General features: G+C 40.2%; 2 protein-coding genes across 3 annotated transcripts; both read left to right on the top strand.

Annotated features, from left to right (window-relative positions):
- The first annotated feature begins 8,213 nt into the window (after window positions 1-8,213).
- Window positions 8,214-15,479, top strand: LOC307169998 (uncharacterized protein). 2 transcript variants are annotated; one of them, XM_079890925.1, is made up of 7 exons: window positions 8,214-8,598; window positions 8,753-9,076; window positions 10,406-10,705; window positions 10,798-10,944; window positions 11,033-11,071; window positions 14,371-14,718; window positions 15,003-15,479. In XM_079890925.1, exons 1-7 carry the CDS (start codon window positions 8,559-8,561, stop codon window positions 15,083-15,085), a joined length of 1,281 nt encoding a protein of 426 aa, XP_079747051.1. In that variant the 5' UTR covers window positions 8,214-8,558; the 3' UTR covers window positions 15,086-15,479. The 2 variants fall into 2 exon arrangements, with proteins under 2 accessions (XP_079747051.1, XP_079747052.1); XM_079890926.1 differs by having other exon boundaries at window positions 15,036-15,479.
- A 140-nt stretch (window positions 15,480-15,619) lies between these two features.
- Window positions 15,620-22,799, top strand: LOC307169997 (uncharacterized protein). Its single transcript, XM_079890924.1, has 7 exons — window positions 15,620-16,162; window positions 17,500-17,835; window positions 17,944-18,246; window positions 18,320-18,442; window positions 18,549-18,590; window positions 21,587-21,936; window positions 22,392-22,799. Exons 1-7 carry the CDS (start codon window positions 16,072-16,074, stop codon window positions 22,440-22,442), a joined length of 1,296 nt encoding a protein of 431 aa, XP_079747050.1. The 5' UTR covers window positions 15,620-16,071; the 3' UTR covers window positions 22,443-22,799.
- The last annotated feature ends 392 nt before the right edge of the window (window positions 22,800-23,191 follow it).

Consider the following 23,191-nt stretch of genomic DNA (forward strand, 5'->3'; position numbering starts at 1 on the left):
GTGTAGCGTCCTTATTCACCAACTTGCAACATGGTGTCAGATAGATTAGGACCCAAAAGTGAGCTTATGTAGCCCATCGCTTTGTTTATTTACTGGAAAGTTAAGTTCGCGGTGTTGTAAAGTTTTTCTTTCTTCAAAGCAGACCAGGAGACGTTGGGGATCACGTTCAAACAAAGTTATTCTTTATTGAGGACTTCGCGTTGACGTGGCTGCAGGAATCCAACATAATCTAACTTAGGGAACTGTACATGGTATCTTATAGGCATTTTAGGAGGGACTTTTGAAGGTGGAGACAAATTCAAACAAAGCATGTAACAGGTTTAGGTAACACCCTTGACTGAGGATCTGGCCAATCCTAATTCAATCAGCATAAGGCTCCAAGAGCCATTTGGGTCCGAAAGCCATTTGCAGAACAAAAGGTGAGATTCTCAGTGAATCATTCGTGTGCTAATCCCATCAGAGTGAAACTGGGGCTTCAAGAGCCATTTAAGACAATAAGGATAGAACAGGAATTGCAACTTTGCTGAGATCTTAACCTCAAATGCTAACATCAGTATTCTTCACCATGATGTTATGTAAGGAAGCATATCTGAAATAGATTCTTAAAATGTGTTATTCTTCAGCGGCAAACCAGTTAACTTTAGCCATAACATTGTGACTGTAATATGGCGTCGTCCATTCCGCCACCGGAGCCGATGAAGATGTCTGGTGACCTGAGCAGCAATTGGGATTCGAGCAGAGTTTGACGATTACTTGCTGGTGACCGGACTATGTGAGAAAGATGCGGACGTGCAAGCGGCAAACACTGAGACGGCTAATGGGCAGTGAGTGCCGACACTTATACAAGCACAACCTGGGTCTCACACAAGACCAGCAGAAAGATGTAAAAGCCATACTGGAAGCACTTGAAGACTACTTTACACCCACTAAAAATGTCATCTTCGAGAGGTACGTCTTTGGAAATCTTAGACAAGAGGAGGGTGAGAATATTGATGCATTTGTTACGAGACTGAGAGAAAAAGCGGCAACATGTGAATATGGAACCTTAAGAGACCAGCTTATTAAGAGACAGGCTTGTTCTTGGAATAACTGATGAGGGCACGAGACGCCGCCTGCTTAGAGAAAAAGACCTCACAATGGCGGTTGAGATTTGCAGCGCTGCAGAGATTATGGACAGTAAGTTGAAAACTATGGCGCTGGACACCCCTAGGCCTGGGGAAAGCCTTAATGTGGCAGAGGGACAGCGACGGCAGCCTACCAGCAGGCCATTTGAGCAGACCATCAAACCTGCAGAGAGCATGAGAGGGACAGGCGAGTGCAGGTACTGTGGAACTCAACACAGATGGGCGGGACCAGTGCCCCGCTTTTGGGAAAACATGCCGCTCGTGCGGCACCCCCAATCACTTCGCTAAAGTGTGCATGAAAAGAGGCCAAAACACACGCAGGAATTCCAAAAAGGAATTGAGCCTATAGCTAACGACATTTTAATTGTGGGCTGTGGCGACACAGAGGAGGAAGCCATTGGAGACCATGATGCAAACCTCACCGCACTGATGGACAGATGCAGGGAAGTAAAATTGAGGCTGAGTCTGAAGAAGCTGCAATTTCGAGTTAAGGAAGTCCGCTTTCACAGCCACGTCCTCTCGGCTGAGGGCCTCAAAGCTGACCCTGACAAGGTCAGAGCAGTTCTGGACATGCCCACACTAAAGGTGTGCAGCGTTTTGTGGGGTTTGTGAACTACCTATCCAAGTTCATGACGCACTTATCAGAGGTCTGTGAACCACTGAGGAGGCTGTTGGATAAAGATGTACAGTGGCACTGGCTGCCAAAACACGACACGGCCATGAAGGAGATCAAGACGCTGATTACAGCTGTACCTGTTTTGAGGTATTATGACATTAACAGGCCGGTCACCATACAGAGCGACTCCAGCCAGACAGGCCTGGGCTGCTGCTTGCTGCAGGAAGGACAGCCAGTTGCATTTGCATCCATTGCATTGTCCAAACAGAGCAAAATTATGCTCAAATAGAAAAAGAATGCCTGAGCACTGTGTTTGCCTGTCAGCGATTTCACTACTACCTGTATGGGAGAGGTGATGTTACAGCAGAGACAGATCACCTCCCGTTGGTGTCTATCTTCATTAAGCCCCTCCTCAGTGCACCAAAGCGTCTCCAGAGCATACTCCTTATGCTTCAGAACTACTGCCTCAAAGTAGTGTACAAGCCAGGCCCGGAAATGTACATCAGTGACACGCTCAGGCGGGAAATGGTCTGCAACCTGCAGCAGGAACAGTACGACACTGCAGCAATTCAGCAGACAGACTATCTGAACATCACCAGCCAACGCCTCACACAAATCCGACAACACACAGAGAAGGATGAGTGCCTTCAGATGCTCAAGACTGTCGTGCTTGAAGGATGGCCAAACTGCAAAGAGGGGCCATCAGAGACGAAATCAGTGTGCAAGACGGCGTACTCTTCAGAAGCCAGCGTGTTATCATTCCTAAAACTTTGCGACCGGAAATGCTGAGATGGATCCACTACAGCCACATAGGGGGAGAGGCTTGCTACAGGCAAGCTCGTGACACTCTATTCTGGCCCAACATGCAGGGTGTGATGTCACGAGAGGCTGTGTCCTGGAGGGGCGCTACATTCCCCTGAGATGGCTGCAACCACAAACAGCTATGGCTCCATCTGCTGGTGGAATCGGGAACTCCACCCCTCAATACACCACATTCCCGCACACCTGAGACTGATCAGAGTCGGATGAGCTGAAGGGCTTTTTAAGGATCAGAGACACAGTTAATGTCAGTGTGAGGTTTGGGAGACAAGCTTCAGGTTGTTGTCTCTGCAGAGGAGGACCAGACCGCTCAAGTATTGTTCCCACGAGGAATACTGAAGGTTGGAAATACTTACCAGACATTTGAAGGACTTACTGCTGAATTGGCCACGGGCTGCAGCACTGATTGAAGTAAGGTTGGAAAAGACTGTTTACTTACCTAAGGGAATCGGGATTATGAATTCACCATCAGAAGAGGCATCGTTTAAGTTTTGACTGTTGAAGATCAACCTGAACCTTAGTTACACTTTTGAATTTGGAACGCTGTTTCTGTTGATTCCCAAGAACTTTAATAAAATCCTTGGTTATATTTGAACTTTGTGTCCTTGCACTACTTGAACTGTCCCGCTTAGAGCTGTGCAGCCTCTCATGACATCACAAGGGGGAAATCAAATACTTTCTGCAACAATGCTCTGTGTGCAATGAGTACGCACATGAACAACAGAAGGAGACCATGATGTCACACCCACTACCCACACGTCCCTGGCAGATAGTGAGCATGGACCTGTTCAACCATGCAGGAAAGTATTTCCTGCTCGTAGTGGACCGTTACTCTGACTTCTGGGAGGTCGATCTGCTTCCTGACCTCTCAGCTGAAACTACGGTCCTGAGGTGCAAGGCTCAATTTGCACGCCATGGCATACCAGACCAGGTCATTTCTGACTGTGGATGTCAGTTTGCATGTGCAGGGAGCTTTCAGGACATTTGCAAAAGAGTGGTCCTTTGAGCATGTTACCTCATCGCCAAGACACCCAAAAGCCAATGGCAAAGCAGAATCGGCAGTAAAGATTGTAAAAAACTTGTGCAGAAGAGCCGCGTTTGCTGGCGAGGACCCATGGAAAGCTAATCTCCATTGGAGAAACACACCCACCGAAGGACTGCACTGCAGTCCTGCACAGCGGCTGATGTCGCGGAGACTGAGGACGCACCTCCCTGTGGCGGACCAGCTCCTGGTGCCCCGGGTCATCAATGAGATACCGGACAAACTGTGTGTGAAACGCCAGATGGCGAAACTGAGCTATGACAGATCAGCCAAAGATTTACCTGAGCTGAACATTGGCCAGCCCATCAGGATGAAACCACTCCCTGGGGACAGGACTGGCCGGTGGAGAAAAGTGGTGTGCCTGCAGCAGGCGGGCCCCAGGTCTAGGGGGGCCCAGGCTAATTAAGCCTCGGGATAGATTGAACCTCTAAGTGGGGCAAACTGAACAAGGAAAGTGAACACTGGAAAACAAGAACACTGCTAATAGCTGTCATATCGGTGTTTGTGTTCCAACAGCTGTGTTAGGTAAATTAGGTTTTGTTCTGTTCATGGTAATAGCCTGTTAATAAGTTGGGGTGTTCTTTGCAGAGTTAACTGGTAGAGTTTAATGAAGCTCAGGTTTGTGGGCAATGCCATTTAAAGTCCGCGTGAACCAGAAGTTGCAAACGACTTTTCTCCAGTGTTGTGACGTATTTCCCAGTGAAAGGGAATATTGAACAGAGGGCAGGGTTTTACTCTAGCGCTCCTCCTCTCCATCTCTGCTCATAGCAGACTAACAGTTTGAGGGGAGTGGTTCAGTGTTTCCCAACCCAAGCCGTCAAACCTACATCATCAGAGAAGGAACGCCATTCCAGACCGGAAGTAACTTTTCAGACTTTGATTAAAGATTACGTCGGCAAACAATTTTTTTCTGTGTATTAACTTGCACGGATGAATTTTTCACCACAAGACTAGTAATATGCGCTAACAAAGTAAATAGGGTCAATTTTGATTTCAGTTGGACTTTAATGTTTGGGTATCTTACTACAGGAAGGGAGATGTTACAGGGTATCCTGTTGTACTGCTTAGGCAGCAGCTCCACCTTGTGGAAAACTTGGGTATGTTAACATGTAACAGGAAGTCAGCAGTTTTGTGCTACGGGTGCATGTGAGTTCTGCAATATATAAATACACGGATCTTTACCCACTGTATGTGTAGCGTCCTTATTCACCAACTTGCAACAGTCGTAACACTAACTAAGAGTAATAACATTTCTGTTCGCGTAATGCCTTTTTAAAAACAACAAAACAGTGATGCTTTTCCAGTAGCAAACTTTTTTCATCCCCTATAGTGTAGCATGACTGTACCAGTGATGAATAGTGCAGCACGACAAGTCTTCGTGTCATGTGACTGATCGCTCTATATTAAAATTTCTCCCATTTTTAAATATCATCAATGGAAAAAATGGTTTAAATACAACAAATTGGTTTAAATACAACAAAGCATGTGAGCATGAGGAGCCTCTGAGGTGTCTGATCCAGTAATGTGTGTCTCTGCTATTACGACCCGTGCAATAAGGACGAGCTTGACGTGAAACCCCAGCCGACAGATCACCAAAGACACAATACTAAGTTCCACAAAAAGTATAATTTATTTAAGGTGGAAAAAGTAATTAAATTAAGGAGCAATGGCTTCAGGACGCCCCAAGGCCAAAATAATAAACTAAATAGATTTATAAATAAAACATGTATAAAATATCTAATCAGGGAATAAACAAAAGTGTGCATACACTCAAGTACACAGTAACGTCAAGGGCTTTAAAGCTAAAGGCTGCAGTTTCCTTCTGTGTGAAATCTGTTCTGGTTTAAATTTGGTATGAAACTCATGTTTTCCAGCTCGTCTGCCTGTTCCTGTCATCATCAGAGACTGTTCTTCATCTTCATCATCTTCATGTTCATTGGTGTGTTCATCAGTGGTGAATGTGAGCCATGTGACTCTCTCCTGGTACAAAGGAATCAGTGTATTGTCCAGCATCAGTGTGTGTGATCTCAGCATCAGTCTCTCTCTACCTCTGGAGGTGGAATATCAGGATAAAAACACCTACAGCTGTGTGCTGAACAATCCCATCAGCAACCAGACCACACATCTGGACATCAACACACTCTGTTACACATGTGCAGGTACAGCAGCACTGATGATATATGTGTTTATTTACTGACCTGATCTCTGTCTTCTGTTGTAGATCAGACTGATGCATTCACTTCTTTCTTTATCATTACAGAGCCTACTTCACAACCAGACTCAACTCAACTCTGCCACTGTCCCACATGTACAGGTACGACAGCACTGCTGATATTATTCACATTCATTCACTAATGTGTGGATTTTATCAAGACATAACTTAAAGGGATACTCCACTTTCTTTTTGGAAATAGGCTCATTTTACAACTCCCCCAGAGTTAAACAGTTGAGTTTTACCGTTTTCGAATCCATTCAGCCGATCTCCGGGTCTGGCGGTACCACTTTTAGCATAGCTTAGCATAGATCATTGAATCGGACAAGACCATTAGCATCTCTCTCAAGAAAATGACCAAAGAGATTCGATATTTTTCCTATTTAAAACTTGACTCTTCTGTAGTTACATCGTGTACTAAGACCGACGGAAAATGAAAAGTTGCGATTTTTCTAGACTGATATGGCTAGGAACTATACTCTCATTCCTGCGTAATAATCAAGAAACTTTGCTGCCGTACCATGAGTCCAGCAAGCGTAATGATATGACGCAGCGCCTGAGAATAGTCCCCAGCTCGGTAGACTATAGGGTAGCCTATTTTCAGGCGCTGCGTATATATTCTATATATTAATATATAGAATATATTAATATATTCATTTGTTTCTCCAGAAGTCCACACCCCCTTTTGTGATTCAGTTGAAGCTGTGCTGCGATTGGTCGTCACTGCGCTGATGGGCGTGGCTTCTGCGGCCGCTGCTGTTCTTCTGGTCAATGATGTCAGAGCTTCAAGAGGTAAAATGAAGAAAACAGAAGAAATATAAAAAAAATTGTGGCATATATTGTATTTTAAATCGTAAAAGATAAAAATATTTGTGGTTTAATAGTTTAGTGATGGTAAAATGAAGCTTTGCTTTCCTATTCTCTCCATCTGAGGCTAACTGTGAATATTTTTGAATATTTCATTTTATTCTTTAATGCATCCCATTTAATTGTTTTATTTTTTTCTTGATGTATGTTATGTTGCTATTTTAATTTCCTTTCATAAATGTATATGCAGCAACTCCACAAATACAAATGTAAAAATATTTGTCACACCAATAAATCACTGTAGAGTTTAACAGAATATTACTTACCGAACTGATATACAGCTATGATCATAAATATGCCTATATCATAACTGAGGGGGAGTCATAATAAGAATAAACTATGAATTCAGATTCACATTGAATGACAGTTGAATGAAAACGCATTTAAAGTATTAAGCAGTTTATTTATTTTTTATCCATAATGATTTCACTATAATAGTTATAAGCCATTAACCAAACCACCAAACTTCAATATGAATCACAGCAGTACAGGTTTGGTCTAAAAGCAAAAAAAAAAAAAAAAAAAAAAAAAGGATAACGACTGCTTGACGTATTTTTTCAATATTTACATAGTATAATTTTAGTAAATGTATCTCTCTCACACGTGTCCAACATGGTCCAGCAAAATCACATCAACATGTATTTTTTTTCTCTCTCTTTCTGGCAGCTAATGTAAATAATGTGATTATGTTATCTTGTGGCATTGAATAAAAAAAAAAAACATCCATCAGATGTCATACATATTGTGATTTTTAATCTATAATAGTGATTTACATGTATTAATTTTAGATGCTTTTCTCCAAAGTGACTGTATTGTGTATGTTGGGTCCATCTGGTGGACAAAACTAGCATTTTCATCAATATTTCATTTAATTTCCATCCATTTTATATTCCTTTGCCAGTTACACAGTTTCTTATTTTATGTTTCGTTGGTTTGCACATTGTAGCAATTCATAATGTAATAACTGCACATAATGTAGAATCTACACATGATGTAATAAGTATTATTATTGTAATAAAATGCTCATATTGTAATAATTTTCTCAAATGTAATAAAATCTTGAGCTCATAATGTAATACATTTCTCATGGAGTAATAACTGTTATTACATTATAAACTTACCAAAAATATTGTCATATTTTCATAATTGTAATAGGCTTTTTAATCAAAAAAACATTGGTTTTGCCTTACAGTATATTTTTGGACTTATTCTTAAACTACCTATGAAATGCACCAGATTTAAATATTCATGCTATTATTATTATTGATGTTGATATTATTATTATCATGGTACATTACTTATATATATTTTTTTATTCGACAACAAAAGTGTACACTAACAACACTGTATACAAAGTATTGCTTATGTTGTAAAAAAAATAACTCAGTATCAATATAGCAAAAGAAAAAAAATCATAACTTTAAAAAATAATGCTGATAAAATCACTTAATAACACTGGAACAGTTAAAGCAGCCACATATATGGTTTAAGACCCATAGAAACTCAGTGCGTCATTTCAAAACGTTTTCCATTAGGTGGATGAGACTGAAAGATATCCCACGGGATTGAGGAAATTCAACTTCCGATCATTTAACATGTCTTACTTTACTCGAAAGGCGGAAATACTGGATTCAGGGCATCAACATGATTCCCAAAGAATAATCCACTAATGATTCTTACTTAGTTATAAAGTCTCTTTATTGTTGTTCAGTCGGTTAGATATAAAAATATTAATAGTAAGAAAACTGTGTCGCAGTCAGATGATCGTAGACCTGTTGCTAAACGGAGCGCTGGAGGCTAACGTTAGGCTAACCGTAAACAAATTCAAGAACGCAAGAAGTCTTTATTAAATCGCGTTTGACTCACATAAACAACAAAATGAAGATCGCTGGTTTATTTTTATGCTTTATACTGAAAGGTAAGTCTTTAGTTTCGAGTCTTTCACTTTCACTTCTCTACGTCACTAGGCTAATGAAATCGCGATCATTAAGTTAAGATAGCCTACTCAGTACCTAATTTGGATTTTTTCAACGTAATGAAAATCTTAGAAACTGGTTATGTTTGCTCTCCAGGTGTGTTTGGTGATGATAAGTCAGTGTTGGAGGGAGATTATGTCACGCTACACACTGATCTTACTAATATACAGAAATATGAACGCATACTGTGGACATTTGGAACCGACAGCACTCGAATAGCTCAAATCATCAACGCTGTCAATAAGGTCTCATTATATGATGATGTTCTTGATGGGAGATTCAAAGACAGACTGAAGCTGGACAATCAAACTGGATCTCTGACCATCACAAACACCACAACTGAACACTCTGGACTTTATCAGCTACAGATCATTGGTGAAAATGAGTTCCCACCAAAGAAATTCAGTATTATCGTTTCTGGTGAGTAGTTTTGTAGTTGCATTGCAGCACTGAACCATACTGAACGTACAATATTGTCCTAGTAACCTGAGACCTAAGTATATAATTTGTGGTGAGCGACCCAAAGAGACAGTGTAAGTGGAGAGTTTTCATTGCCATTTTACATGGGTGATGTTTAGGACTTTTTACAATTGCATTTTGGTCTTATTATCAATATTAGTGTTACTTTTTGTGACTGAGATAATTACATTGATGGATATGTGTAATGTTAGCATACTGTGAATGTTTGCTTAAAGGGACACTAAGCATTTTTCCATTTTTTGTCAAACAGCGACCCCTAGAGTCGCGGTGGAGTATATGTATTTAATGTTACTGTCGTAAATACCACTCGCGCAGAGCAGTCTCTGCACTCATGGCCTGATCCCCTCCCCCCTCTATACCTGTACCTGTTCAGTAGAGCCCCTTTCACACAGCGCGATGATCCCGGCAATTTGCCAGAGCTCTTTCTGTGTGAACGCAAACACGACCCGGGATTGATGCCGGCATTGATGCCAGGTTGGGGACCTAGTAACATTGCCGTGTTCTTCAGTCCCAGAATGCGCGCTGTGTGAACAGAAGCCGTAATAATGCCGTGTCGTAGTGATGACGCTGAAGCCGGGATCGATCGTCAGCTAGTGAAACGGTACGTAATACGCAAGTTTATGATCGAATCAGAGAAAAAAATGCACAAGTGTGGTTTCTCAAGAGAGAAACCATAAACGTGTCTTTATGGGATTTTTACGGGTTGAGTGTGAACGCACTCTCTGAATTAAACGAACCCGGGTCACTTTATCCGTGTATTTTCCGGAATCTCTGTGTGAAAGGGGCTTAAGATGGAAGCTGTAATGAGTGGAAATAAGGTGTGGCCCCTTTAAGAGCTGCGCACGCCCTGTTGAACTGTCGGCAGTTTGTATTGTATGTGCGCCTCGAACACCCTTTTCTTTTCCTTGACTCTTCCGACCGCATTTTCTTCGTCGACCCTGACATGATTCACGTCTGTAATGCGTGATAGTGTCTTTCATAGAGGCTGCTTCATATGTTGTTGATATGTGGCGTTGTGCCGTAAAGCAAGTCGTGATTCTTGCAAGATTTGTCGGGCGCCACCTCTCAAACTTGCATTGCTGGTTTTTCCAGCCAACCCCCCCCCGCCCCCCCCCCCCCCCCCATAGTGTGCCTTTAACAGTCCAACTTCAAGTTTTAATGATATATAGATCCTTCAATGTAAGTCTATTTTGACTTCATCAAGGTGTCAATAATTTTTTCATTTATTGAGGTTGATCTTTTGCCTGTTTATTCTCTCATGTTGTCCAGCTCCACTGCCCATTCCTGTCATCATCAGTAACTCTTCACAATGTTCTTCATCATCATCATCACCATCATATTGTTCATTGGTGTGTTCATCAGTGGTGAATGTGAGTCATGTGACTCTCTCCTGGTACAAAGGAATCAGTGTATTGTCCAGCATCAGTGCGTCTGATCTCAGCATCAGTCTCTCTCTACCTCTGGAGGTGGAATATCAGGATAAAAACACCTACAGCTGTGTGCTGAACAATCGCATCAGCAACCAGACCACACATCTGGACATCAACACACTCTGTCACACATGTGCAGGTACGGCAGTAGTATTGTTAACTGATGTGTTCTGTTCTCTACTTGCAGGTCAAAGGTATTATGTGTTAACTCTCTGATCTACTGTTTCGTAGTGGATGCATCAAGTTTCAATGCAAACGAGAGCTTACCCTTCAGTCACGTGGTGATGATCTTTGTTGGTATAGTAGTTACTCTACTAGTCTTGTCTGTAGCTGGGATGTTAAGTATCTACTGGAAATATAGAAAAACACATCAAGTGGGTAAGTATTACTCACAGATAGAGCAAGAGTATCTACATTGTGGAAAAGTGTAAAAAAAAACTTAAGTCTGTGGTTTGTGTTTAAACAGCCCAGACTCCAAATCAAGAATACACTGAGCTGAGTAATGGTAAGATTCTCTAATATTAATGTCCAATATGTCATTAAACTCATAGGATCTGCTCTGGTTATCAGTATTAACCTGTTAACTGATCCCTTTCTGAGCACAGAGCTAAACTTAAATTTCATGAATGCTATTTTTTTAAAGGGTAACTAAACCCCTGGTCAGAGCCTGACTCCACCCACTGGCAATATTGAAAAATGGTGTAAAAGTGGGCAGACCCCAGCGGAGATAGAGGGGACGAACCGTGAGCGGGAGGGCCTGCACCTGAGAGTCCTGCTGTCAGACTCTCTAAAAATGGAGAGTGACTGGAGTGACGCAAGTAGCTTTGCAACAGAGCTGTCATTTGAAGTCGAGGACTTTTCTCCCCTACCTTCACCTGAAGTGGAGGAGGGTGAATTGTCTGTGGACACAGGGCCAGAGCCATATCAATTCGAGCCGCTGGCTCAAACTGCGGTCTTAACTCCTGCATCGCAATCGGCATCCGACGATGCTAGTGAAGCAGCAGTGCAAGGGAGAATGGGGCCAGTGTCTGAGTGAAAATAAATACTTCCTCAGGGTCACAAGACGACGTAAAGTACATGCATCTGATGAGTTTTATCGAGTTGATGTCAATAGCGCACGCTCTCTGTAGGCATATTCATATTTTGCCGCTATGTGAAAAAATCCAGCAAAATGCGCCGACGCGTTTGTCGACCCCAGAGGATTAACTTTAGCCTAACCATAAATTATGATTATATATATGATCATTCACATCAAGACGCCACTGCGGTGGTGGAGTCCATGCAGGAGGAGCAGCGTTTGGCACTGCGTCGCTTTTCAGCGCAAGCTGTGTGGAGAAGCCCATGTCCACCTCTATTGCGTTGGAGAAGCAATCCCGCGTAAAATGCAGGTGTCACACTCACGGTCTTCCAGGCCAAGTGCATGCAACCACTGGCGCCTCATTTCCAAGTCTGTTGGAAAGCTATGCAGTCCAGCAGTGCTGTTGCAAACAGCAACACTACACCTACGTACCCTCCTGACCACTGTACTAAATACAGATAAATATACGCTAGCTCGTACCAAGGGCGTGGTGAGCTGGAACCTGCTTACGTCACGTAGTACCGCAAACATCCAATAGGAAAATTCAACTGCAGTAGCCACCGTTCAACCTGAAGAGGGCAGCACTCAGACAATTTTACACCATATATTGTAGAATTAAAACACTTTATACCCAAATGTCCAAAAAGTTACTCGAATCAATGAACAGTACTAATAAAGCCCCATTCTTACAGATCATTAACTAAAAAAGTTGGTTTAGGGTTCAGTTACCCTTTAAAGAAGCCACTCAGCAGCTTATTGCAGAAGTGAAAGAAATCAAGCGTAGCGTCAGTTCTGGCAAGTTACGTCAGTTAAACTCGCCTCAGCTGACTCTCAACTGATTCACATATACCTACTCTGCCCTACAAAGGCAAAAGACCTTAAGTCGCTAGAGTGTGGAACTGAGAAAAATGACTTTAAAGATTTTTAGTTGTCCCGTCAAATTAATTATAGGTAGGACACTGGAAATCTGGCAAATAGATGTTTTAGTAATGGAAATTATATACATAATATACATTTTGACCACTATTTTAAAGTTACTGTACTCTGCCTTTGTATTGTCAGCAAAAAGTGAGAAGTCATGCCAAGGCAAAAGGCAGTAACTTCCACATTATCAATATTTAGTTGCTGATCACCATTAACAAAATCATTATAGTAACACCTGTATAAAATCTAGTGATCATGGCATTTATTTTGTATGATTTACAATTATTTATAGCCATCTACTTATTGCTATCCTGTGCTTTGGTTGCATTCTGATGGCATTATTAATACATTTGACATGACAGAATACCTCCATAGATATATTAGTCCAGCGTTGGCTCGATCGCGTTTAGGGCGGGGCTGAAGGCGCCGGCGAAGTTTTGGCACTCTGCCAGCTAGATGCATGAGTGTTTCAACCAGGTCCAGTACCCGAACTGAATGAGGCGGGGCTTTAATTCTTGGTTGTATTCATCTGATATGGAAATGTGTAACGTTTTTCTGTCAACTCTACATAATCCTTCGCGATCGATACCGAACGTTTGTCGACGGCGGGTTCAGACCATACTAAATGTTCTGACCGCAGGACAAAGCTCTGAGGACATCAGAAGTTAGAGGGACTGATGGCAGCTGTTCAAAGTACACAGGCTACACCGTAATTTTAATTTGAATGGACAGTAAAACAAAGGCAGATAACCGTACAATCTGGTAGGTAGCATTATGTGATAGAACACCGGCACAGTAACTTCATATTGACGCGCGGCTAAACAAAGGCAGAGCACCGTAACTCGTAATTTGAGCGTTCCAAAACAAAGCCAAAGAGCGGTAACTGATGTTACGGTGTTCTGCCTTGGTTTCTCATGGGCTTTTGGAAGTTACTGTTAAGACAAATCATTATTTTCTCGAAAAAAAAAACGGAATTGATTCAAGATACTTATCCACATGATAAAGGAGGTCTTGAATGTGCCAAAAATATAAATAACTCGTTTTCGACCAAAACCGAAGTTACGGTCTTTTGCCTTTGCACGGCAGAATAGGAATACCTATCACTGTATTCATATATATGCTCTATCAGTATTATCAGCAGGTATCGTGTTTCTCAGGAGCGAATTACCCTCCTCCCTCCCCAGCTCCACCTCTCGTCAGTCAGGATTTCGCATTCTGATTTGAGATAATTTCTCAAATTATCTTGTACATTAAAATATTGACATTAATGATATCTGTAATACATTTATGTTGGTTCTGTTCTATTTACCTTAAGGGGGTTATCGCTGCTCTCCCTGCTCGTATCCATGCTAGGCCAGAACAGAACCATACCGTCAAATCCTGTATGCTAAAAACTGTATGCTAATTGCCACTCATCTGTGACGATAATGGGCCTGACAGAAATTCAATTAATGGAAGAATAAAAAACAAAGTTTATGTTTACCGTAGAGCAAATATACTGAACTAAACTTTTATTTTATACAAAATATATTTTTACAAAATAATTTGGACTCCATTGCTATTAAATCAAAGCAATATGTCTAATCAAGTTGTGTTACAAATTTGAAGTTGCTAACACAAAAAAAAACTGTGAAGGATTTAAAGTACTTAAAACAATGTCCAATTTCAAAACACCGTTCTTGTGAAATTATGATGATTTCTAAAAAAATATAAATAAAAAGTGTGTCAAGTGTCCAGCTACTGGTTATATCATGCTCATACTGAGTGTTTAATCTCTCTCTGTGTTCCTGTATGTTGTCCAGGTGAAGTTGTGGATAAAACAGACGTAATGAAGACCGTGTCAGTGATGTTGGGAGAGTCCGTCACTCTAAACACCGGCCTCACTGAAATACAACGCTTCGATGTGTTACAGTGGAGGTTTGGAGAATCAGGCACAGATCTCACAAATCCTTTTTTAGTCATCAACAGAGCAAATAAACCGAACAATAGCGGTTGTGATGATTATGATGAGAGGTTCAAAGGCAGAATACAGCTGGATCAACAAACTGGATATCTCACAATCAATGACATCAGACCTACAGACTTTGGTATTTATAAACTAATTCTCGGAATTGGACAAAATATGATCTCCAAAACATTTATTGTCCTAAGTGAGTACCTCAAATCTGTCAGTGTGAACAAGTTAGATGCTCTGAAATGAACCATTTATACGTTTTACTGGGTTGTTTGACTGAATTTTCCTATAATGCATTAAAATAAATATTATTTAATAATCAAGTGTAGTAGACAGTTCAGTGTTTGTTGTTTATACTTCATTAATCATATCAGTATCACATGGTATGTGAAAAGGTCAGATTTGGTTTACAAGAAAAGAAATGAGAGCAAAATAAAAGAGAGCTAAATGTTTCAAATAAGAATCTTTGTTTTCTTTCAGATTCCTCTGAAAATGGAGAGACTGCATCAAAAGGAACAAAATCACCACTAATGAATGGAGATGTCTCTGAAACCACTTTTTAGCAACTTTTACATTATCCTTGTTCAAAATAAAAATGTTCTGCGGTTATGAGCCTTTACAACTGGAAAAGTGTTTAAAATGAATGGTGTTTACCTGTGAAAAGTAACATGACAAAGTGTTATGATGTCAATGTTGTGTTTACTGCATGTCTGTTACATTTTATAGAGTCAGTTTTAATTTTTTTCAGTGTTTATGAATGACATTGTGTATGTTTGAACGTTTTCTGCCCTCTAGTGGGCAATCTAAGTTAAAAGTGGTGCTATTTCAAACAGTTGTGTAATGTGAATGAGAGACTGCAGACAGTTTGATAACTCATTTTTAGCCTCACAACGAAATACAATTTTTTGTTGTTGTTGTTTTACTTTTTAATAATAATAAAAAAAATCTCATGAAGTTAATTGTGTTGTATCTATGTCAAATAAGAACTACTCAAAACGACAGAAACAATCTTAAAAAAAAATAAAAAAAATTGATGGATCATATAGAGAGAGGGTGGGGTTTAAGACACCAGGGACGATAGAAATGTTTTGGCTTCTCTTTTCAGGAAGTGCGGGTACACTTGTCATGAACAAAAAGTTTGACCTTGAATTTTGACCTGTTGGTGGTGGCACTAGCACTTTCTAACACATATTCATCACTGTATTGAATGCAGATCGAATGTCAAAACATTAGTTTAAGGAGTGATTCTTCCGGTATGAGTGTATGGAAAGTTATTCATTCAAGTTCTCATTGGGAAATTCTTTTACTGTCTATGGGAAATTCTAATGAACTTACTTCCCCTTAAATACGGATTTACTGCGTTTATAGATTTACCCAGCATTGAAATTCAGAAGAGTCACCAATGATTTTCACTCGGATAAACGTCTTAAGGTGGCTATTAATACAATAAAACTAATTATCAAAGGAAACTGTTAATAATCTTCGCTGTCAGGATGTGAATTAGGTCATTTAGAAACGGGTGGACGTCGAACGGTGTTTAATATCTATAATGGACAACTTTGTTCACCCACATTTTGCTCAGATGTACAGACATATGAAGATATTTGTTTTATTTTTCGTCCCGTTACTCGTGGATGATGGTGAGTAGATTTACGTTTTCGAGACTTAGGTTCTTTCACTTTGCTAACTTTCATGAAATATAAACTATAAGAAATGATTATGGTAACGATGATGATTATTAATATGTTTTAAATTGCAGCATTAATGTTCATTTAGATCTGTTTTTGGAGCTTAAAGTAAAAGAAAATGTCTTGGTGGTATAGTCTGGAGAAAGAAAAACGCCCAGATTAACGTTTTTATTATTACAGGTGCTATAGTATTCAAAAATGTATGAAACCAACAAAAATGCAAAGATTGTATAGCCTATCTAATAACAAAGCATGTTTTATGTTTGAAGTGTATTTTTTTTGTTGAGTGTTTTATTTACATTTGAGTTAAAATCTAACTAGTACTAGTACTACTAAAAAATGTACTAGTTAGATTTTAAAAGAACTCAACTATGCAAATATTGCATACAAGGCTCACACATGGGCCACATGAAATTTGGCTCGTGCTTGGTGGAGTTATGGCACTGCTTTGGTTTAGTTCTGGCAAAGAAGATGTGAACCATATCTTTCTGGCAAACGCAATCTAATCTGTTAGCTCAGCTGTTTATCTGTGCCAAATCTGTGCCAAAGGAAATTTGCTGACTAGGCCTGAGTTAGCCTGGTAATACCAAACTCTGCTACTTCGCTTTGCTTCGTAGACAGAGTCTGGAATAGCATAATAGAGAAGTGTTTTCTCTCTCGCGGGGGGGCGCTTATCTGAAGTTTAAAATCATTGGTTACCCGTAAGCCAATCACATGACGTTTGGTTATGGCGTGTGTTATGCGCATGCTCGCCGCATCTAACTTCCACTGTAAACACATGTATGATGCGAAAACAAAACCATCCAGCGAAATACCGGAGTGAACATGGCTGTGCGCGACTTTTGCAGATTATGTGAAGTAAATCTACGCATCCACGGTACAATCAGTGTCTACGTCACGGCTCTCAGCCCGCCCTCTGTTCGTTGATTGGCCCGGCTGTTTTCAGGCCAGAGGAAAACGGAAAGCTATTACGCTATCTCAGACTGACTACAGGAGCGAAATGAAATTGAGCGGAAGTAAGAAGTCTGACGAAGTCAGACTAGGCCTGAGTGGCCTTGGACCTGTAAAGACGGGAATTAGATTATTGCACTTAAAGGGATAGTTCACTCAAAAAATGAAAATGTAATCATCATTTACCGGTACTCACTCTCATGTCGCTCCAACTCAAAAAGAGGATGTTAGACACACAATCCACACCAAGCTTTTCCATAAATGAAGAGTGAATAGAATAGAAAACAGCAAGGTCAATGATAAAATATTCAGTTTATATGTCTTGGGTTGTTTTTCAGGTGTGTTTGGTGATGATACAGTGAAGACATTATCCGTGATGGAGGGAGATTCTGTTACTCTACAAGCTGATGTTACTGAAATACAGAAAGCTGAGCTGATACTGTGGACATTTGGACCTGACAGCACTCGTATAGTTCAGATCAACAGACTGGTCAATAAGGTCTCAATATATGATGATGTTCTTGATGGGAGATTCAGAGGCAGACTGAAGCTGGATCATCAGACTCGATCTCTGACCATCACAAACACCACAACTGATCACTCTGGACTTTTTCAGCTACAGATCATTGGTGGAAAAGAGGTCCCACCAAAGAAATTCAGTATTATCGTTTCCGGTGAGTCATTCTATAGTTGCGAAATAATTAATTTCATTGCATTGCAGTATTGAACTATTTTGTATTTGCCTACATTCATTTTTTATAATATTCTCTCATGTTTTCCAGCTCGTCTGCCTGTTCCTGTCATCATCAGTAACTCTTCAAACTGTTCTTCATCATCATCATCTTCATCATCATCATGTTCATTGGTGTGTTCATCAGTGTTGAATGTGAGTCATGTGACTCTCTCCTGGTACAAAGGAATCAGTGTATTGTCCAGCATCAGTGCGTCTGATCTCAGCATCAGTCTCTCTCTACCTCTGGAGGTGGAATATCAGGATAAAAACACCTACAGCTGTGTGCTGAACAATCCCATCAGCAACCAGACCACACATCTGGACATCAACACACTCTGTCACACATGTGCAGGTATGGCAGAGGTCCATTTATTCACAGAGATGTTCTCAGATTCTGTCTGACTCTGTCTCTTTTTCCATTATAGCAGCAGGTAAAATAGCGCTGGTGTGTGTTTGTGTTCTGGCTGGGGTTGCGGCTGCGGCTGCAGTTTTGTGTGGTATTTACCGTTACCATCAACACAAGACATCTAAACAAGCAGATCTACAGGGTAGGTGTTACCAACAGCTAATTTCATAAAATAAACATTTGAGTTTTATTAAAAGGTTGAATTTACTTCTACTTCATTCTTTAAATTGAGTCATTGTTTTATACAGGCCAAGCAGATGGAGCTGAACTTACTGCTATTCTAACTAAAGGTAAGATACAGTTTAAATAGTGATGCACCGAAATTTTTCCAGCCAAAAAGTTTTAGATTAAACAACGAAAAACTAATTTTTGGTTTCGTCCAGAATGGTTGTAAAGGGCCGAAAAGATTGACAGAAACAGTGACATCAAATGAGCCATGACTGGCCTTTAAATAAAAAATAAAATAAAATAAAAAATGTAAAATATATTCCTTAAGTTTTTTTTATTATTATTTTTAACCCTCATTCTAATTCTCTGCCTGAAATGATCGGTAAGACTTTAGTTTAGGGTCCAATTCTCACTAGCATGTTGGCTCCTTATTAGTACTTCTAAAACACATATTAATGCCTTAATCTGCATGCCCATATTCTACATCCCTTAATCCTACTCAATACCTAAACATAACAACTACCATACTAACTATTAATTAGTAGTAATTAGGAGTTCACTGAGGCAAAAGTCGTAGTTAGTTAATAGAGAGAATTGGACCCTAAACTAAAGTGAGTCAGTTTTTAAGTCGCGGCTTCTCTAAAGCTTGCCAGTAAACGGACTCAGCTTTATGATTGGTTAAAGTCATTGCATTAGAAATAGTATCAATGCCCACTCGCTGTTGTATACGAGTAATTATTTTACAAACATTATCCATATGAAACCATAATTTACATATAAAGGATTATGAAATCATTTACTTGTGGATTGTGATGCAGCTGCTGTCAGATCCAATACAGTCAGAGCTTCATCTTTCAACAAAAACTTTTTTGTAAACTCTCCATTACACTGTGCCTTGTTTGCAAAACAAAATGCTCCGAACAAACATATAATCTTCCAACTTGATCCAGGCACCATTAAAATAAACAATCCAATTGTTTCAGACGCAGCCCAGACAGCAACATAGTGTCGGCCCAGATCCGGCCCACATCTTCTGGTACGTGTTGAATTCACAGATGTGGCCCGGATCTGGGCCGACACTATGTTGCTGTCTGGGTGGGATCTTCTGAAGTCTATATAGAGACGCAAACAAGCTGTTTAAACTGGACTCGTCAAAGCAAACGTTCTTTCACTCTTACATTTGTCCTGTTGTCGACAGACTCAAGCATGTGGAGTTTGTCAGAAACTGAACTCACATCTGTATACTGTATCAGTCTAGACACCATCAGTTGTTATAATGGGTTCTATTTGCTTTCACGATGCTCGCATGCAGTGTAGGCAAATATCTGCTGCTAAAAATTTAATTTATCCCATGATTTACTCACCCTGAAGCCATCCTAGATGTATATGACATTCCTCTTTCAGACGAATACAATCAGAGTTATATAAAAAAATGCCCTGGCTCGTCTAGGGTCTTCCAAGTCCATAAAAGTGCATCTATCCATCATAAAAGTGCTCCTCACGGCTCCAGGGGTTAATAAAGGCCTTCGGAAGTGAAGCCATGGGCCCTATCTTGCACCCAGCGCAATTGACTTTGTACACCGACGCATGTATCATTCCTATTTTGCACCCGCGCACAGCGGACTTTTCCCTCCACAGACGCATGCCGGTAAATTAGGGAATGAACTTGCGCTCCCGGGGGCGGTTCAGCGGAAAGAGGAGGCGTGTTCCGGCGCAAACGTTCCCTGGTGCTATTTTGCAGTTTCAGAAAACAATTCCGCCACAGACCAGGAAAAACCTCGTCTAAAGTCAGTGGCACGTTATTCAGATGCTATTTTAAGGGCGCATGCTTGGCCATAATGTAGCGTGTGCACAATGATCATACACTTTGCTTCTCTCATCTACACAGACACAGCAGTTTTCATTTTTGCAAACCATACATAATTACAAGGAACAATATTACCACATGAGGGAAATCATTGTGGTGTCCATGAAGATGTGGACAAATAGGCATGAGTCTAGCTTACACATTTACCAAAATGATTATATGTCTGTTTAACCGAAGCTAATTTGGGTGGGTTTCTCCCATCCTCATACAATGTCACTTCTCTGTGTTTTACGGCCCTGACGAGAACGTCGGTCTCCTCGGCTGTGAACCGCTCCTGGCAAATCCGCCGTTATAATAGCAATCCGCCATGGAACAAGCGTGCCTTCTTTTAAAGGGAATGTGAGATGATGCTCTGATTGGTTTATTTCACGTTACGCCCAAACCACACCTATGAGTATGACCAGCCCATTTTAGATTTGCGTCGGGCGCAAGATCCGCCCACAAAATTACTTCCGTTTCGCGTTTTATACTTGCATTTCGGATCGTTAAAATAGGGCCCCATGTGTTCGTGTAAGAAAATTATCCATATTTAAAACTTTATCGAATAAAATAACGTACGCAAGTCGACTTACACCAAATAACACTTGACGATGTATGACATAGGATGTAGTAGTGGCATAAGCTTAGACGTCTCTCGCAGTTCAAAAAACAGGGCTGGGTAACCAGGTGCAGCATTTCATTGTGCATCAAGTTCAAGTGTTACTCTTTTGGCGTTAGTCGACTTGCATATGGCCGTCTGCCGGAAGCTAGTTATTTTAGTCAATAAAGTTTTAAATATGGATATTTTTCTTACACGAACACATCGCTTCGCTTCAGAAGGCCTTTATTAACCCCTGGAGATGCGTGGAGCACTTTCATCATGAATAGATTTTAGGGGTGAGTAAATCATGGGGTAAACTTCATTTTTGGATGAACTATCCCTTTAAGAGACTGAATGCCAGTGGGCGGGGCCTATGATGTGATAATGTATAACTATTTGTTGATGTCCTGCTCTGGAGGCGGGCATATGCAAATGTATTTGCTGGTGTTACATCACGGATCCCGCAATATCAAAATTAGCAGTTTTAGGAGCTTGATTAAAGAAATGCTTTGTTTATAAAATCTATAACTTCAGCATCATTAGTATCTGTACATTTAGTTGCAATGACTCATGGTAGGAAGTCTCATGATTTGCTGGACAAGATCTCAGTTACACACAGTGTTGCACAAGTTTGATCCCTGTCTGAGAAACTCTTTCTGTTTGTTCGCCAGGTCAGTTTGTTGAGAAAGATGAAATCATGTCATTATTAGTGACGGTAGGACAACCTGTGACGCTACACACTGACATCACTGAAATACAGGATAATCAGCGGATATGCTGGAAGTTTGCTGACTCCAAAGAATGCAGTTGCGCTGAATTTACCGTCATCGCTAAATGGGATAAAACACATGATGAGGAATACTTATATAATGAAGAAAGATTCATAGACTGTTTGAAACTGGATCACAAAACTGGATCTCTCACCATCACTAACATCGCAGCTAATCTCGGTGGACATTATAAACTCCACATCACCAGCGAGACACAGAAGATCTCAAAGACGTTCAATGTTGTTGCTCTTGTGAGTTGGTTGAGTCTTTTAAAGTCATAACTGTCTTACTGAAGTCTGTAACTGATCAACTATTATATATGGCAAGTGAATGTGAAGAAGAACCCCTAAAGGGACGTGGTGGTGGGAAAATTTGGGATGGGAGAAAGAGATATTTTTCAAATCTTCCCTCGCAAAAACTGTTGTGAGCTCGGACAGAGACTTTAATGTCCCACTGGGAATGTTTCAGAGCTCCATATGTTAACAATGGAGCATTTCATAGTGTTTGAACTTGGACTCAAATATAAAGAAATGCAGTCAGTGCTTAACTCAAGGAGTTGTCCACCACCATGTCCCTTTTAGAGCCTCTGTAGAAACCATCTTTTTGAAATCAAGAGACACATGATGATTGATGATTAGATTAATGGGAATATCAGTTCAAACGCTTTCCCTGTTTTTACCTTCAATGCTTCTTTGTTTTCTAACAGGTTCCAATAAAAAGAGAGCGCAAACCCCAGAGGAGACTAACCTGCCCTTAACAATGCAGGAGGACCATAAACACTGGATATCCACATTTGAATTCCAAGAAACATTTCTATTTTTACAACCATCTAAAATCCTAAGTGACAAAATAAGTAAAGTTAAGCATGCAACAAAAGCCGACTTAAGAGAGTGTATGTTTTTCACACTTAATGGTCAGGAGACCACACAACAGTATTATAAACCGCTGAACTCTTACCACACTATAGTATGAAAAGGCAAGATGAAATGCCTCTTTGAGTCTCTGCCATATTTGTTGTTCTACTGTGTGTAAAAAAAATGGAGGGGGGATTCTCCATGATTAATAATTTATTGTTTACATTTTCACTCAAGGTGCATTTAAAAATATTGAAAAAGCATTGAAAAAACATACAAAAAAAGTATTTGCGTTTTTCACTATATAATTAGGAAATAGCTAGGCTGTTTAGTTTTTAGTAACTTTTTTCTGATGAAATGTTCTTGATGATCATTGTTTTTCCATCAAAGAAAAAGTAAATCTGGGGGAAGAAAATATATTACCACATGTTGAAAACTTTTTTTTTTTCCGGAAAATCAAATCAACTGCAGTTGTTTAATGTGTTCATGCATTTTAGCATGTATAATTGTAAAACAATATTTGTAATATATATACATTTTAAACTTTAAACTTTTTTCTTTCTTTAAATTTTTCATTAAATATATTTTCTAAATAAATATGTGATGGTTGTTTGTATGATAAGAGCCCCTAAAGGGAAATGGTGATGGTAAA

The sequence above is a fragment of the Squalius cephalus genome (genome assembly GCF_949319135.1).
Source record: "Squalius cephalus genome assembly, chromosome: 13".
NCBI lineage: Eukaryota > Metazoa > Chordata > Actinopteri > Cypriniformes > Leuciscidae > Squalius > Squalius cephalus.